Source organism: Schistocerca gregaria, chromosome 4 (assembly GCF_023897955.1).
Source record: "Schistocerca gregaria isolate iqSchGreg1 chromosome 4, iqSchGreg1.2, whole genome shotgun sequence".
NCBI lineage: Eukaryota > Metazoa > Arthropoda > Insecta > Orthoptera > Acrididae > Schistocerca > Schistocerca gregaria.
The window spans coordinates 35148725-35168365 of record NC_064923.1 but is presented as its reverse complement, the minus strand read 5'-3'; the positions used below and the strand labels follow the sequence as shown (position 1 = coordinate 35168365).

At 44.0% G+C, this 19641-nt stretch overlaps 1 protein-coding gene and 1 non-coding gene across 2 annotated transcripts in view; both read left to right on the top strand.

The window, feature by feature from the left end:
* LOC126267214 (forkhead box protein L2-like) overlaps nt 1-19641 on the top strand; it is an 82658-nt gene that overhangs the window by 50106 nt on the left and 12911 nt on the right. The window contains exon 3 of the mRNA XM_049972187.1: nt 8780-8996. Within this exon, the coding sequence (XP_049828144.1) occupies nt 8780-8996 (217 nt within the window). The remainder of the gene's footprint in view (nt 1-8779; nt 8997-19641) is intronic.
* Trnaa-ugc (transfer RNA alanine (anticodon UGC)) lies at nt 14634-14707 on the top strand. Its single transcript has one exon. It is a non-coding gene; the product is annotated as a tRNA-Ala (tRNA).

The window sequence follows — 19641 nt, the reverse complement described above, 5'->3', positions numbered from 1 at the left end:
TCACCTGTTAGATGCACACACCACAACCCATGTTCCTTCAACTAAATAAGGTTGCGAAATGTGCAGAAGCAGTCAATTGAACAATTTACATGGGACGGAATAACAACACAAACAAACATCCAAATTGATTCTTGTCAAATTTCCACACCATCACGAAAGCTATCCAACATATACTAAGTATTAGTTCAGCACTCGAACGTCTACAGGATGAGACGGTTATGTCAACCACAATCTTGCATCCCAGCAGGCGTTTACATATTGACGGCTTCTGCCATTAATGGGAAACGTGAATCATTCCCGCCACACGCCTCTGGCGCTTCACGCATACACAGAATCGTCCTAGGAAAAAAAAAAAAAAAAAAAAAAAAAAAAAAAAAAAAAAAACGCCCTCATACATATTTTATCCCTGTACTTCCAACTGAATATTGTGAACCCGGTCTGAGATGAATGACATTCGACAATGAACGAAATATCGGAAGTACACCCTGGTGACGGCTGTGGCTCTGGAAATACAAATATCTGTACCATTCTTATGATTTTACATACTCGCCCCTCTGCTCTCACAGTATTCCACGTCATATCCATACCTTGAGAGAGGAAAACCTACTCTCTCAGCTATTTTTCGTATACAGAAAATTATCAAAAATTGTTACAACCTTGCGTACCTTGAGCGAGTCTCTAGAAAGTTAACGGGCTGAGCAGATGTTGATGGAGCCTGGTAGGGCGAGCCCATACTTCAGTAAATCTTGTCGGCCAGCCCGACAGCTATGTAGCGCAGACAACGCAGCCCTATTCCAGACCGGTCTGTAGCAGGACGATGCTGCTATAGCTGTATTAGCTCCAGCTGAAGGCTCGTCTGGGAGCGACGGCCTGAAGGGACGCGTTTACACAGTGGAGTCGTAATCCAGGCATTGTGTGCAGAGCCACGCGTAGTAAAAATTCACAAGTTTTCATGTTCGCCGATACTGCAAAAAAGCCTGTCACTCACATCCATGGGCCATCTTGCTTCTAAAAGAAACTCCAGCATCTGAGAAACATTTAGAGATAGAAACTTTATTACACCTCATACCTAGGACTAACATGCTCCAAGGCACAGTCGATTTAGGTAAAGATCTTTAATATTGTATCCGTTTGCTTGTTCTGTGGGAAGTGACACAACTTAAGTGAAAAACACTTTCTCCCTCTGCGAAAATTGTTGGTTTCTTTTTTTTTTCAGGCTCGCAGGTTTTATTAAGTCTTGTGCTGATTCGACATGAGTTTGTGTTGTCTAGTGGGAGAGGAGATTTAGCGCCTCTACAACCCTGTGATTGGCTCAAGAGGGGGTGAGGTGGTGTCGTACGTGCACTTTGCGGAAAAACAATTTTTTTTTAAATCAGGAGTTGTGTGAGGCTTGGGTTCTGCTGGACTTTGGTCTGGAAATGATCTTCTGGTCGATGCTCCGACGTGTGTGGTTGGTGCTTGCCACATTTCCTGATTTCCCTTGCAGGTAGTAAGACTGGAGAGCCTGTGGTGAATTCTTACTGTACTGACAGTGTGACTTCAAACGTCGCGGACTACTTGTTTGCCGAGGGCCCACTAACTCGTGTTTGGTTTACCAATCTTGACGTTTGGTATCCTTGTGTGCTCTGTCGTATAAATGAGCCAAATTGGTCCTTGGTACGACCAGTGAATGGACGTGTCACACACTGAAATGTCCTGTGATTTCAGAGCTCTGATAGAAAGTAAATTGCGATCCGTGTGCTTGATCACTAGACCGTGCGATTTCGCATTTCTTTTGTGGCTGCGATCGATTCATTTATTAGGGGCCGCATTACGCGTCGCCTCCGCCGCACACATTTCGCCAGCTGCAAGTTACATCGTTGCACGAAGCAAACGGTCTTGTCTGGGCATACAGATCTCAATCACCACTTGCTCACAGCTGCACCTATATAGACTTGTGTAGATCATCACTCAAAGTCTGCTCAGCATCAGATCAATTCAGACTGCATTATCCATATTTTTAGGGCTAGAGTACTTGACTCACTTCTGCTACCCAGGATCCTCGTCCATTGTTCTCTTAACCCAACTGTTAGTTGTTTACTGTATTCAATCAACAGCTATAATTTATGCCTGTTTTTATTTTAAAAAGTTATTTACATTTCATTCTCAATCATTATATATAGCCAGCACCACGGGTTAACTTTCATTCTGGCATCCCATACCAGGATAGCTTTCAATCTTCCTTACAACTGGACATAGTCATTTCTTTTGCACAAGTCTCGTCAATAATTGATTGCTGCCAATACAAAAAATACTGACTGTAAATCAACAATGGTTGGACATGTCTCATACGTTTTTCTTGCGAGTGGTACCACTGTGTCTTACAAAGAGGGGAGTAATCGTCTTAAAAACCACCAGATGTTAAAAAACACAAGTGGTCTTGGTTCTACAGGTGCATACAAGTATCCATGCTAAAAGCTATACTGGCTCTATAAATCTACATATGGAATAACTACTAATGAACTGTTCTTTTTTCAGGCAAATACCGTGACACTGACTATAGATTGTGATCGCCGAAATTGTAAAGTATCAGAAAAACAATGCGGTTACACGTCACCAATGGTGCAACCTCGTAATAAAATTACCGAATTTTAAAAGTGATTCAGCTAAGGAGCGTGGTATGAAACCAGTATTTGCAACTCCCACACAGCGCCGCCATTAGATACTACTCCAGTATTTGTAACGCATTCTGTCTCGATGACATATCAGAGGATCTGTGCTGTATCGACTAGGCTATAGGCAATCGTTGGTTGAGAATGTTCACAAACAGTAGACGGTGTGCTGATTGAGGTAGTAAGAAATGTACTAGCTTTTCAGATCTCTAGTGCTACACTTTCGGTAGAAATGCTGTCTGGGATTTCCCGCTTTGGATCCTATGGAGAAGTCCTTTAATAATTACAGCCACTAGTGAATCATATTCCTGTCAGTCTCATATCTTGAAACGAGTCGCGTTTCTCGAACCTGTCTGCTACAGTAAAATTACCTGCATACTCTTGAGCTAAGCCAATGTACTGACCTTTTCTACCTTGTGTATGCGATACTACTGCCATCTGCATCTGTGCATATCGCTATCCTATTTTTTTTCACCTGAGTTTTAAATCTGAGTGCGGGTGTTCCGGAAACTCATTCAGCTTATCCCTAACATGAGTAAGATGACAAAGGTATCATGCAGTACCGGAAGAGCATGTCGTATTGTATCTAGCTGTCTCTAATGCCTTCTCTAAAATCTCTCCAGCAACATATTGTCAAACACTGGAGAGACAGCTCCCATGATTCCGTCTGCTCTGAACATCGGCCCCCCATACACAAAGTAAGTTGAGGTCAGTATATTCCTGAACAGGTGCAGTGGAGCACCGTAAAATTTCCCTTTGGACCTGTTTGAAGATGGGCGTTACATTGTGTTAAATGTGCATGTTGTTATTCCGTAGGCCTTAAGAAAAGGATCACCAAAAACTGTTCCTGATTTTTAAAAAAAAAACTGAGGTTAGCCAGATGTTTAGAAAATGAGACAGTATATCATACTGACATAGATCGCTATTGAAGAAATTACTTCGAGATTACTGCAGTAGAAGAGAGAGACACACACTATTGTTGTTTTTGTTATTGTGGTCTTTTGTGCAAAGAATGGTTTGATGCAGCTCTCCATGCTACTCTATCCTGTGCATGTCCAGGTAACTACTACAACCTACATCCTTCTGAATCTGCTTACTGTATTCATCTGTTGGTCTCCCTGTACGATTTCCCCCCCCCCCCCCCCCCCCCGGCTTCCCTCCAATGCTGAAATGGCGACCCCTTGATTCCTCAGAATGTGCCCTGCCAACTGATCTCTTCTTCTAGTCAGGTTGTACAACAAATTTCCCTTCTCCTCAATTCTATTCATACATTCTATACACTCTACCTCACCTTAAATCGGGTGTCAGTCATTGCACCTCTGAATAGAATATGGGAAAAATGAATTACGTGCTAAATCCTTACATACTTTGACAAAAGACGTCGCATCGCAAACGAATAGGCTGGAAATCGACAGGTGTAGTGTACATCTGCAGACAAGCATATGATCACCGTTTCAGAAAAATTGCATGATTTGTTCAAGAGAAGGAACTTTGCAAACTGAGAATGTCAGTAAGACATTGGTCTGCATTCGGGCCTTACGCAAGCAGTTATTCCGCTTCGCACTGATTCATAGTTGTTGGGTGGTGTCCTGAGGGATATAGAGGCAAATTCTGTCCAGGCACAGAGTCAGATCGTCAAAATCCAGGGCTGGTTGGAGTGCTGTGTTCTATGCTACGCTCCAAGCGTTTTCCACGGGGGAGACATCCGGCGACCTCGCTGGCGAATGTACGGCTTGACTGGCACGAAGATCAGCCCTAGATGCTCTCTCCACGTGCTGGCGGACATTGTCTTCCTGAAAAGTAAGCCGAAGAGGCTTGCTAGGTTACGGAACAAAGACGGCAGTAAAATATCGTTAATGTACCGCCACGCTGTAAGAGTGCAGCGGATGGCAACCGATGGGGGAACCAAAGGGCTTCTGTTAGGAAATGGAACGGCGCCCCAGACCCTTCCGGTTGTCTGGGAGTCAGGTTGGAGTCCAACCGCCATGCGGGGCGTCTCCAGACACGACTTCGGGTCTCAGGTCGAAGCGAAACTCCTCACCGAAGACAATATTGCTAAAGTACTCAACTCAGTGAGATTACAGGTCGAAGTCGTACTAATTTTAGTGTTATTCTAATGTCCTATACGCGTTTTGAACAGTGGAGCAGTGTTTGTACACTGATGAAGCAAAACATTATGGCCACCTGTTAAATTGCTTGTCTGTCCGTCTTTGGAACAACCTACGTAACTGATTCTGCGTAAAGGTCCGAAAATTATTTTTATGTTTGTGGAGGTATGTGGTATTGGATGTCATGAAATTCGCGCATATGACGGGCAGCTGATTTGAGTACGAGGTGATGGCGCCCGATAGCGACCCGAATGGGTTCCGAGGGATTTACATCAGGCGAATTTGGTCGCCGAGGTATCAACGTGAGTCCACTACAATGCTCATCAAACCTCTGTAGTACGGTTCTGCTCACACACACCGGCAACTATACTGCCGAGACATGATATCGCCATCGGAAAGTCATCAAGAATAAAGGGCTGCAGGTGGTTTGCAGTTTACCTCGATTAATACCACAGGTCCTACGCAAGTGCGTAGAATGCTTCCCGTAGCATAATATTGTTCCCACCAGCCTGCGCCCGTGGCGCGCTGCACGTTTCGAGCGGCCCTCCAGCTCGCTGACGGCATTTGTGGAGACCACCATCGACTTAGCGTAGCAAAAATGTAAGTCACCTGATGAGCCGATACGTTTCCATCATCGACGGTCGAATCCCTACAGCCGGTGTGCTCACTGCAATCGCAATTGAAGATGTCGTTTGGTCAGCATGTGAACACTCTGAGGTGGTCTGTTGCGGAGCTCCATGTTCGTGTGTGCTCCGAAACACTTGTGCGTGCACCAGCGTTGTGCCCTTTCAGCAGAGATGAAACAGATCGCCATCTGCCCTACATTACAGAGCAGACAAGCCTCCTAAGCCCCTGTTCAGTAAAGAGTAGTAGCCATGGAACCACTTAGCGCCTACGGTGCTTCCACTCTCCTCCTACCTCTTTCCGTGGATGCTCACGGCAGGAGCACGTGAACATTCGACCAACTTAGCCGTCTCGTTCGCAGACGCCGCCTAACAATCATCCCTTTGCAAAGTCGCTTACCTCAGAGGATTTTCCCAGTTGCAGCCCATATCTTCGTAAGGGTGATCCCCCGTCCGTGTCAGCTCCACTTTTTTTTAGCTTCACTTGCCCACAACGTCACCTTGCGGCATCCCACGTCTCGGTCGCAGTGGTAACAACGTTCTGGTTCATCAGTGTATGTAGGGATGCTACGGTGAGGAATTTCGAAATTATAGTGTTCAACTGTAATTGGGTATTAAGTTACAATACATCGGTAAGCAACATTTAAAATGCGTTGCAAACCCCGTGCGCATGTCAGCCTCGCTGCGCACGATTTTCTTTTTCTCGTATATTTATCGGTATGTGATTCGACCAGCAGGAAGGTAATGGGTGTCCAGTGGTAGATGTCAGCCTACTTCTGACTGCATAGTTTCTGCAGAATACACGTTGCTAAGACAGTCGCAGATTCGCTGCAGTAAATTTTGTTATTAGCCTGGTTGTCAGCGGGAAGAAAGAAGACGTAAGTGTTGCTTCTCACATCGATTTAACTGGCGACGGGTACTTTAGCGGAAGACGTGGCCCTCGCGATAACGGCGTACTGCGTGTTGTAGCGGGGAGCCATAGGCGACGGCAGTGGCTGGCAGCTGGTCAGTGTGGATCTTCTCTATACTTCGGCTCTGACAGAGGCGAGGGCAGAGGTGTGCAGGCGCCCAGGCGGTGGCTCACATCTCGTGGTGTGGCCAGCAGCAGTAGTAGTGTGCACTTGGGGTGCTTTTTCTTTGCTTGTTTCAACTAAACTGTGTACCTCCTCCATCCCAAGCCTAGTGGTGGTAGTGGTAACAGCACTGTAGTACTGAGGCAAATAGTGTTAGTGGCCTGCAGTATACGAGATTATGATAGAAAAGTCCCTAACTCCTACTGCTATAAGCCAACAATCGTGGTATCAGAAGAGTCTCTTCAGTGACCTGATAGTGACCTCACAGTGTGTGGGCCATTGTTTTTCGCGCGAACACACACACACACACACACACACACACACACACACACACACACACACCATGTTTGTACACATCCAGCCGTTGTTAAGTATAGATTACACAGTAGGCTGTCAATTGTTTATCTGTGTGTGTGTGTGTGTGTGTGTGTGTGTGTGTGTGTGTGTTGTTCTTAGCATAAGTTAAAGTAGTGTGTAAGTCTAGGGACAGATGACGTCATAAGTTTGGTCCCTTAGGAATTAACGCACATTTTAACATATGTCTTTAACGAAAGTGATGGGTCATAATTTTTAAGTCACTCAGTTACCAAATCGACCTTCATCCAATGGGCAGGCTCTTATTTGTCTTGCCACTTTCGTCACACAACTATCACAGTACGAGAGGTATGAGGTGACGATATTGATCCTTAACGTTGGAGGCAGGGATTCTGCTCTCACCCTGGAAATATTGGAGAACGGTGGAACCATTATTCTGAAACCCACACTGGTCTACTAGTGTAGTTGCATCGATGACGAGAGTTCAGATGGGAAGCCAGTACTAAGCAAGCAAGGAAAATCATGAAGCTGGAAGGGCTGTAAAATGGAAATGAAGACATCAGAAATGAAAGTAAATGGCGTGTCAGTGGAAGATGCGATACTGCCAGATGAAAGTGAGAGTTCTGAAAGACATGAGTGAATGTAAGATAACTGAGTAGACGGGATTCAATCGCCGCTACTGAGATTCTTGAGAAAGCCAGCCATGACAACAGTGTGCTATTTGGTGTACAAGGTGTACAGAGGGTATAAATACCTTATGAGTTATCTTAGAAGATATATTTTAGAAAGGCGAACAAGTTCATAGCGTTTCTAGACCTATAGAAAGCTGTTGACAACGTTGACTGGACTACATTCCTTGAAACTTTGAAGAAAGTGGGGATAGAATGGAGGGAAAGATTATGTACAACTTGTATGGGAACCAGACTAAACTGTAATAGTTGAAGACGGTGAAAAGAAAGCTGCAGTTGAAAAGGGAGTGATAAAATGTTGTACCCTATCGACATCGTCGGTCTGTACATTGAGCACACGGTAAGAGAAACAAGAGAAATTTGGAAAGGGGCTTAAAGGTAAACGGAAATGCGATGAACAGTTAAAAGGAATGGACAGTGTGTTGAAAAGCGATTTATGTGACAATCAAAAGAAGTTAAGGGTAGTGGAGAAGGAATCAAGATTACGAAATGACAGTGAAAGTAGTAGACGAGTTACAGTACGGTCAGTAATGGCGGTAACTGAGAGGATGTAAAATGAAGAATGGCTTAAGCAAGAAAAACATTTCTGAAAAAGAGCTATCTCCTAAGAGTTTATACCAATTTAAGTGCAAGTAAGTCTTTTCCGAAGTTAGATCTGGGTGGGAGCCTTGAACGGATGTGAAGCTTGCACGATAAGCAATAACAAGAAGAGAGTAGCTTTTAAAATTCGGTGCTATAGAACAATACTGAAGATTTAATGGGTAGGTTACATAAAGAATAATGAGATGGTACCGAGTCGAACTGTGGAAAACATTGTGGCACAACTTAACTAAAGCGAGGGCTCGGTCAGCAGGACACATCCCTGGGCACGGAGGTACCGTCAGCTCGGTAACGGAGGGGGCTGTGCGGTGGTGGCCAACCGTAGAGCGTGGCCGAGACTTCAGTAAGATAGATGTGGGCTGCAGCGATACCCTAGCACGGAGAGGATCATCGAACCATTCTGTGGGCTGAAGGAGATGGTAAAACTATTACTTTCAAACACTGACTCTTCGTAAGTACGATGTGTTACAGATAAATGACGTCCGTGAGAAGTAGAACACGAGGTCGATGTTCGACAAGTAATAATTCTGTTTAATAGTTCGGGCCGGAGTAGTTGCCCTTGTCGGAACACGCTGTCTCAACAACAGGTACGTGGGCGCAGTGAGAAGACGAGCACGTGTCGGTGTGCGTAGAGAGTTTGCTTCAGCGATCGACGGTGGCAGTTGTGATCCTTGGGTGTTTGTCTCGGTGTTTCCGGCGCTGTTCACCGTCTGCTGGAAGGCCGTGCGCAGAGCGGAGCCGCGCCGCCGCCCCCGCCGCTTCCAGGACGAGTCTCCGCTGGAGCTGCTCCGCCTGCCCTGCGACCAGCCCGGCCAGCAGCCGCAGCCGCTGCCAGCGCGCTCTCCGCCGATGCCGTTCTCGCCGCAGCGCCACCTCGGAGGGCCGTGCACAAGTGCGCGGGACAGCCCGCCGTGGCGCCGCAACACGCACGTCCTAGGTGAGCCGCCGGCCACTTGGCGCGCAATCTCCTGTTGTCGTTGACCGAGGCAGGTTGCGGGGTGTCGGCAGGGTGCCTATTCCGTATCTTTCCGCCATTGTGCCGATCGTTTCGGTATTCAATAGCACCGAACGGTCTAGTACTCGAATTAGAGCCCGTGCATCACTCAGTATGCATTTCGGTAGCGATACCGTTCGGGTCTAGAGAACCGAACGGCTGTTGTCGGTTCGTGTCGCGCAAGCCAATCAAAACCAAGCGGCCGCAGACCATCGCATGCGCACTTCAGCGCGCACAGCGCCACGAACACAAAGCGGCTAGCAGATGACACAGGCGTGATATTCTTCCAAGTACCGAAAATTGCGTTTACGTTGCCTTAACGCATAGCACCGCGTTCCATCGAGCTGACGTGCCTGCCTTCATCATTCTTGCCTCCTCCTTAACAGTATCAGGCGCAGTATATCCATTCCCCTGATTCTCAGCCGAAATGCATAGAAATTTTTAGTTTCCCTGACCGCATGTTTCCATGCATGCATAATAACGATAGCGTATTTTACTGCATTGTCCAGATTGTTGTAAACGCCGCGTTGTGTCATCTTATTCTCATTCACACTGACATCTTGTTTTTGATTTTACGTTTCGCAAAATCAGTTAGGAATTCTGTGTAGTACAACATTGTACTAAAACATCTATAAAAATACCCGAAAAATTGATTCTGAGAGTTTCAAAGAATAAGAAAATAAACAGAATGTGGTTATAACTCTCTCCTAGAGATCCAAATGATTACGTAGCCCACTTCCCTATACGATATGTCAACGATTTGGGTCTTAAAAACAATGCATTTTTGAGAGCTCCTGCAGTTCGTCGAAGTTTATAACATGCATATCTTGAATGAAAACGCTTCGTATATGGTGCTACAGTCTAAAAATATTACGGCGGAGATCTTTCACCTCTGTCTACTGTTGTTGAGAATTCGATCGCACATAAGCAGATGACTGCTGCTAATTACATTCACAATAATTTACGTTGTGTTCTTAGATTCCTCTATAATCGCAATTCGGAAATCGCTACATATTCGGAAAAAATGGTGAATTATTTCTGAAAATACAAAATATAAACGTCACTGTCGGTTGTTTCACTCACAGCAATTTCATCTCCAGCAATTTATATTTCGTTTTTTAAACACACAAATCACGAAATTATTACTGAGGCAGTGCGCTCTTATATGTAAGTAAAAACGAATATTAAAGAAAAATCTTAACTTACATGAATAAAAATGTCTCAGAGCGTGTTGCAGCTATGAGGAGGATTTTTTTTCTCCTATCCTTGCGCGAACCCGTATTCTTTCATAAGACACTCCCGCGCACTAACCACTTAACCACAGCTCGGTTCTCATATTATTCTGTAGAGGAACGTAGGCTGACTACGTTGCCAAACGGTGCTGCGTAGGCCATAAATGCGTGATACTTTGGAAGGTTTCCAATATCAGGCTTCACCTAATTGCTTTCCATAATAATAATAATAATAATAATAATAATAATAATAATAACTAAACAATTTGTGTGAAAAAGTACACAAAGTCACCAGTAACGTCAGTTCTCACTCACGTAATATAAGTAAGCAGAGCATATGTGTTGATATTTAATGATCTTTAAACTCTTATTTGCATAAAAATAACACGTATTTTGAGAGAATATTGACCGATCTTTTTTTATGTAATCATTCACAGTAACAACCTAACCGAAACATATTTCTAACAAAGGAAAATAATCTATTATGAACTCACTTTCCAACTGGATGCGTCTCCTGGTGATTCTTTAGTGACACAATCACTAAATCCAAAGCTAAAACATCTAAATATGTTTAAAATAACGAATTACAGGTGTACATAAACCACAGCTCACCGATCGATAGGGCCACACCGAAATCCAAATCTCTCGGTACAATTGTCGTAAAATCAGTGGTAGAACCGTTCGGTAACAGGTATCAGAAGCTTACTGAACAGGATACTTCGAGAAAGAACTGAAATTGACGTCACTACCGAGACTAACCTACTACACCGATCGATATGAACGATACAGAATAGTGCCCCAGGCGGCAGGGCCGTGTTAACTGACACCGAACGGTTCGGAAAGACTCGCACTGCAGGAATGCGATATGCAATACAATACGCGATAGGACACGAGATATGACGCAGAAACAAAGCCCACCGATGGATCGTATATGAGCCTAGTGGAAGCGACGTAGCTGGTCCACACTGGGATGACAGCGAAGCAACATTTTTGTCGTACCGCAACAGTTGGGGAGGAGAATTTCAAACCAGTTGATGTGCCTCGAAAATAATTGCTATATGTAAGTGAAAAATCCGTCTCTATTTAGTCCCTCACTAAATCTTCTACTTGGCGCGTAAATAATTAAAAACAGTGTTTCTCACGTTCGAATGTGTTGGTTTTTTTTCCCTTCTCTACGCAGCCTCTAATTCGAGTCTAACCAAACTACTTGACAATTTTTTACTTAGTCCTACAGCGCCCGCCCGGTTGGCCGTGCGGTCTAAATCCGTCGGCACACGGAGCGTGCTGTCGAACGTTAACGGTGAGCGTGCCAGGCTCAACATGCTACTCAAGACTCTGGAACGATGTGACTTGTGCATACGGTACGTGGGCCCCAAAGTGGTATACGCGATCGCAACGCACTCCAGCGGCAGTTGAGGGATGTTTCTAGTTGGTAAATCACACTGTTTACTCCATCGTCCACGAAAGGGAAGTACCGTGTCCAATCAGTAAGGACACAGGCTTATTAAAGTTCCATTACAGAAAGTCCGGTACAAATTTGGAATACTCCTCCGCATAAGATAAACATTGTTTCATCATTCCCACATTTTAGTAAAACTCAAAGGTCAGTCAGCCTTGATCACTGTTCCTACCCAGTAGCAGAATCTTTGCAACATGTGAATTACGAAGCGTAATGGAAAAAGGAAAAATATATTTATACAAGTAGCGTACGCTGTTCTGTAGATTAAGCCAATCGACCAAACCCACCCTTCAAAAAAAAATGTACATAACATCAAATATTATAATATTCGAACTGTCAGGACACGACACACCGCCACAATAAACAACTCAATACAAGACGGTGAAGCTACTCGCTGCCCAGTTTACGTTTGGTGCATTGTACGTCACACACTGCAAGGAATGCTAAAACTGTTTCCACTCATGGTTAGAAAACTTACACACACACACACACACACACACACACACACACACACACACACACACACACTGCACGTCGTTAACAAAGTCAGTACTGACGGTTCACATCCGAAGCTAATAGCGTCTGCAGTGAGGGAGTTTTTGGTGCTGCTTTTCTGTCGTTTTTTTGTATTTTTTCGCATGCTGTTGATGTGACCTGAGACTTCCTTCCCAAATGTGTCGTTTCAAGCTGCAAAGGCAAAGCCATCTTTTCTTTCATTCAGGGCTGCGCGTGCCCCATATGGAGGATGGAGGGTGACTCTTCGAAGATGATACTACTTCAAGTATCACTACTTCTAACAAATATGCCTTTCGCTGAAACATACTCTGCCTCAAAATATTTATAACACGTTTCTTGTGGTGCCCATTTTCCCAGCAGCTGTATACATACTGCGGTTGTTTCAAAGAAAATGCATCTTTTGCGTGCTCCACATAGAATTTTTTATTTTTATTTATGCACCCAAACGCATTTCGCCTTCTTTACCATGCATCTTAGTGGGTGTCCTGAAATACACTCCTGGAAATTGAAATAAGAACACCGTGAATTCATTGTCCCAGGAAGGGGAAACTTTATTGACACATTCCTGGGGTCAGATACATCACATGATCACACTGACAGAACCACAGGCACGCAGACACAGGCAACAGACCATGCACAATGTCGGCACTAGTACAGTGTATATCCACCTTTCGCAGCAATGCAGGCTGCTATTCTCCCATGGAGACGATCGTAGAGATGCTGGATGTAGTCCTGTGGAACGGCTTGCCATGCCATTCCAACCTGGCGCCTCAGTTGCACCAGCGTTCGTGCTGGACGTGCAGACCGCGTGAGACGACGCTTCATCCAGTCCCAAACATGCTCAACGGGGGACAGATCCGGAGATCTTGCTGGCCAGGGTAGTTGACTTACACCTTCTAGAGCACGTTGGGTGGCACGGGATACTTGCGGACGTGCATTGTCCTGTTGGAACAGCAAGTTCCCTTGCCGGTCTAGGAATGGTAAAACGATGGGTTCGATGACGGTTTGGATGTACTGTGCACTACTCAGTGTCCCCTCGATGATCACCAGAGGTGTACGGCCAGTGTAGGAGATCGCTCCCTACACCATGATGCCGGGTGTTGGCCCTGTGTGCCTCGGTCGTATGCAGTCCTGATTGTGGCGCTCACCTGCACGGCGCCAAACACGCATACGACCATCATTGGCACCAAGGCAGAAGCGACTCTCATCGCTGAAGACGACACGTCTCCATTCGTCCCTCCATTCACGCCTGTCGCGACACCACTGGAGGTGGGCTGCACGATGTTGGGGCGTGAGCGGAAGACGGCCTAACGGTGTGCGGGACCGTAGCCCAGCTTCATGGAGACGGTTGCGAATGGTCCTCGCCGATACCCCAGGAGCAACAGTGTCCCTAATTTGCTGGGAAGTGGCGGTGGGGTCCCCTACGGCATTGCGTAGGATCCTACAGTCTTGGCGTGCATCCGTGCGTCGCTGCGGTCCGGTCCCAGGTCGACGGGCACTTGCACCTTCCGCCGACCACTGGCGACAACATCGATGTACTGTGGAGACCTCACGCCCCACGTGTTGAGCAATTTGGTGGTACGTCCACCCGGCCTCCCGCATGCCCACTATACGCCCTCGCTCAAAGTCCGTCAACTGCACATACGGTTCACGTCCACGCTGTCGCAGCATGGTACCAGTGTTAAAGACTGCGAAGGAGCTCCGTATGCCACGGCAAACTGGCTGACACTGACGGCGGCGGTGCACAAATGCTGCGCAGCTAGCGCCATTCGACGGCCAACACCGCGGTTCGTGGCGTGTCCGCTGTGCCGTGCGTGTGATCATTGCTTGTACAGCCCTCTCGCAGTGTCCGGAGCAAGTATGGTGGGTCTGATACACCGGTGTCAATGTGTTTTTTTTTCCATTTCCAGGAGTGTATTACGTGATTTGTCCGTTTTCACACAGATTTAAAAACTGATCCTTCAACATATTTTTTATGAAATGGAAAGGTACTTACACGTAACTTCTACTTCATTGCATCTAGCCAAACTGCTTTTTCTCGTCTGGCAACCAGGTGCATATCTTAAAGTTCACTTTCAGTTCACTGTTTACGTTACACATCACTGTAACTGCCATCTTTTTAATACAGAGTTTCATTTTTCATTCTAAATGTTTATATACTGAGATGGTATCTGTTCTTTCGGACATGACCATCTTCTTGTGTGCGAGTGCACAAACAGTGCCCGAACTCTTAGGGGAATCGGCAACACGCCGCGAGTAAAGAGTATAATGGGTGGGGGCACTACGTATGTAGTGCGGGACAATGCGTGGAGAGTGTGGGTCTCGCGGGAGGCGTGCCAGAGATAAGGCCCTGCAGTTGCGCCATCCTCTGTGTCCTCGGTGGCTCAGATGGACAGAGCGTCTGCCATGCAAGCAGGATATCCCGGGTTCGAGTCCCGGTCGGGGCACACATTTTCTTCTGTTCTCGTTGACGTATGTCAACACCTGTATGCAGCTAGAGTGTCCACTTAATTGTCATTTCATTATGTAAAGAAATGATGATGGGGTGTGTGTGTGTGTGTGTGTGTGTGTGTTAGACAGAGACTGAGTTTTTAATAAAATAAAAGTTCTTTATTTTATTTTTATTACTATTTTCATTCATTTATTTATTCTTCTTCTTCTTGTTATTATTATTTCTTTCCTTTCTCAGACTTTTGTCTGGTTAAAAATGGAAAGTGACGCGGAACTTGATCAAGCGTGACTTCCTTTTAACTGTGCGGTATATGTTACATTGCATTTAGGAACTTTCGGGTAATTGAACATGTATCAATAATTACAGATATCTGTAGTTGTATATATATGTTTGGATGTAGCTGTATTGCTTTGATGTACTTGTGGATATTGTGTGGTATGACTCTTGTAGTTGATAGTATAATTGGTACTATGCCAACTTTATTATTATTATTATTATTATTATTATTATTATTATTATATATTATGTATATTATATGTATATATTTATGAGAGGAATCAGATGCGTAATAATTTGTTGGGCATCTATTATATGATCAGTGTAAACAGTGGGTTGTTAGTCATATTTACTTGGTCATTTAGTAGTTGTTTCTTTTCAACGTTTGTTTTGTAGATATTATAATTTTCCTGTAATATTAGATGCCTTCAATTATCTATTGTAATTATTTTCATGTCATTTTCTCTTGGAATAGGTTTGTGGTTATTTTGTCTCAAACGTTCTGCAAAAGTTGAGTGGCTCGTTCCATATTTCCATGCTCTGATATGTTTTTTGTACTGGGTGTCAAATGTAGTCCTGGTTTGTGAAATATGCCTTCCATCAACATATGTTGCACTGTAGTTGGAGTATTCCTGCTTTTTCGTAGATATCTTTTTTTTAAATGTACCTTTGGATTGAATTTTCTGTCTCGAATGCTATGTTAATCCCTTGACTTTTGAAAATGCTCATTATGGTAGTCATTTCAGATGTAAGCCAATACTAGAACACACGTTATTAGAAATGTGACAGTCCCTAACGCTACATTTAACTTCGTTACAATAAGTGACACTCCACATGTCTTATCACACCCATTAAATGACATGAGGAATTTTTGCTCGTGTTTTGAATTCGAACACACTGTTACCCAAACAAAACTTGCGTGCCTGATCGAGACTCGACTAGGCAAGATATGTAAAACATCGAAGTATTCACCAGTACTCGTGTACAAGATAGAATGTCCGAAACTGGAAACAAATGACGATACGTTCATCACTGCTCTGGGAAACTCGTGTTTTTTATGTTGCCCCCTGACAAGTAACTACGAAAGACACGTAGTAAAGTGCGACGCGCAAGTGTGAAACGCCATCAAGTAAAGTTGTGGTGATGGAAGGGGAGTAGAACTCAGTACCTATATGAATTGTTAACTAAGCACAGTCAGATGTCAGGCATTAAATATGTTCAGGAATAGCGTGATATTGGAACGACGATAAAATTGACATTTGCCTGGCAGGGATTCGTACCAGGCACATTTCGCTATCGTCTTATTGCTGCAAATAGTATAAATAGACATGAAATATTTGTTGTTTCTGCACGAGCAGCGAGATGTGCACATATTCCCACAGGTTACGCAACGGACAGCACTCTGTGCTGCCTGGGATTCCATCCCCTCGCATATCGTCGTTGATGATCCCACACGAAGATGTGTTAACTACCAGATTCACTTTCACTAGTAGTCAGTATCGCGCCTTTCGTGCCTACATTTTCAAAATCTTAATCACTTAAATCATTTAACATGAAAAATGAAGGTCCTATGAGCTAACGTGACAACTGGTTCGTGGACTAAAATAAGATTACTAGTGCAATAAAGCTGACTAGAGACGGAGGTTCTGCAAGCAGCGACTTACGCCTCTGACAGCCAAAAATTATCCAAACTCTGTTCCAGTCTGTAGCGAATACACATGTTTAATGTTGATTTGGAACCACGGCACAGTCATGCGTTATTTGGCAATTTAGAGCGCATGTTTATGGCTATTAGAAACTGGTATCCCCAGCACACCTTAGCCATTACAAGCTATCCTCAGTCCAACCAACCACCGAATTTCACATGTTAGCATCTTTTTTTTTTGTCATAACGGGCTGCGCAGCATACCGTACGACAGCTGTTTACTTCCAATTGGGCTGCTTTTGTGAATAAACTCCTCAGAAGAGCAAAGTGAATTACGAAATGGTGTTAAAAAAATATCTTCACGGCGCAAAACATGACAATCGACCCTAAACAAAATCTGTGAGGTTCACATTAATACCAAAACAATTCCTTTAAAGTTCGCTTGCACGATAAATCAGTCAGATGTAAACGTTGTCGACTTAACTACATATCTAGAACCTACGATCACGAACAACTTAAACTGGAACCATCATATGAAAAATATTGCGGGGAGGGAAAGTCAAAAATCTTTCGGCAAATCATCAAAAGAAAGTTAGTGATGAAGGCAGATTTGGAAGATAGCCCCATACCCTGTTAAGCGCACGAACTTGCACAGGAAGACTGTATATGTGAAACCTGTCAGCTGACAGACGCGCTCCAGAGCCCATAGGATTTAATCCCGACACTATCACATTACCACAAAAATAAAAAAGAACTGACAAGTCATCATTGCTGCCAGTATAGCAGTGTGAGTAACACACCCATACACTGGAACACCTGGAAGTTAATCTATATGAAGGTCAACGCATTTCCACTCTCCGAGATGTGAACACGTGGATCTCTTATATATATTTCGTTTTTCGTTATAGGAAACAGGGCTGGGCAGTATGTTACAGATATTAAGATGTGGACAACGACGAGTAGCATTGTCATCAATCTATCAAAGTTTTTTTATTGCAGTTAAATTAATAATACATACGTTACTTTATGAGACACCTTTGCTACTATGTATGGGGCTAACACAGCTTCATTTCTAATGATACGTCTCAAGCAATTAAAAGTTTTTAGAGTTGCACTCTGTGCAGTGCTTGGAGCTGAAACTCTTACCACCGCGAGAGATTAGCCAAGCAGTCGAGGCGCTGCAGTCACGGACTGTGCGGCTGGTAGCGGCGGAGGGTTCGAGTCCTCCCTCGGGCATGGCTGTTTTTTTACTTGGGATAATTTAGGTTAAGTAGTGTTAAGCTTAGGGACTAATGACCTTAGCACTTACGTCGCATAATATTTCACACACACAAACTCGTACCAACATTCTTCCAATCCATTAATTATCTGAATATCCACACAGTTTTCTGCCAGCAAGCACCTACTCTTAGATGCATGCTTGCACTGATGGACAGGTGGATATACCGATAATGCAGTATGTTATTCTCATGGAAAGATTGTCAGAAATGCACACAATATTTACATTCCAAGTACAATGACTGTCTCATTTCACAAACGCTCTACAGCAGGCCTACACTGGTTCTGTCGAACACATATATACATTGGACTGATACATGACTATTAACTAACCACTCTATAGCATAGCAGACAACTGCACTAGGCTATGTACCAGAAGGGGCATAGAGATACACTTTGACACAGCATTAGAGATGTCCGAAGCTGTGGTCTGCACTGTCCATGTTGCACTGCTGTCTGGTAGATCAGAGTTGCCATCACCCAGCAGTGTCATCTGTCTGTCAGTGAGAGCTGGCCTCCTCTCGTGGTTTAATGCTTAACACAATGATCATGCATTATTACATTATTAATGAAAGAAACACTCTTGATACAATGTGGAACTAGTCAGCATAAAAAATAAGTTTTTACTATAATATTTTAACAGCTTTCAATGAGCGATACATATATTATACACAAGCACCATATCACAATTAAAAAGATGCAGAAACACAGCACAGTTCGTAAAACATTTATTAGATATGAATAAGAGGCATCTGTTGGCTGGGGATCTAATGCAAACTATTACCTGTTCGTAGATGTGATATAATGAAATTTTCATTTAGTCATTTGAGTTTAATCTTTATCTACAATAATGATGGAAGCTGAAGGAATGAAATAAAGTTTGTGCCATGGCCAACACATGAGCCTGAGTCTCCTTGCCCATTAGGCAGATATGCTGGCCATTACACTACCATAGCACTATAGCTACTACAGTTGCACAGACTACCCTAGCCCAGTGCCCTCCATAACACATACGTCCTATTCTGCTTCTTATAGCAGATCTATAGATCACCTACACTGAGGTACAGGCAGGATTTCTCCATTCTGTCCAACTCTGGAGTGCTATTCGAATACCGAGAGCCTCAGCAATAGTCATGATCAAAGAAGGGGACAATAAGCTGTAGATCAGAATAAAAGTTTGTGTTACTCAGGGCACTAGGCTACGGTAGATTATGCAGTTATGTTAGTGTAGTGCTGTGTTGGTGTAATGGCTAGCATACCTGCCTAGTAAGCAAGTCCTGGCCTTTGCACAAATTTCAATTCATTTCTTCAGCTTCCATCACTACTTCCAGTTTGTCTATAGTTTTAACTGCTTAACACGAAATCGAGATTGTCCATATTATTTTGTGATAATACTCGTCTTAATCTGAGTTACAATGATAAGTCATCAATAAATTACGGTGACCCTCCATGCTAGGTGAAAACTTCCAAAGCTACCATTATCTTCTATCTTTCTTTAGTTCTACTGGGTGATATTCGCATTTTAAAGACATCAGGGATCATACTTCAATAAATATAAACCACTAAATTTTTCTCTCATAGTATTCGGTTTTGGCATGTAGAATAACACTAAGCATACCATAAACACATGTGAGTTGCTTGTCACAGTTCATGAACCCACACCTGCATCCTACCACTGCCACATTGCAGCACACACAATAGTTTTCTTGGCTTATGAGTTTACAATTAGA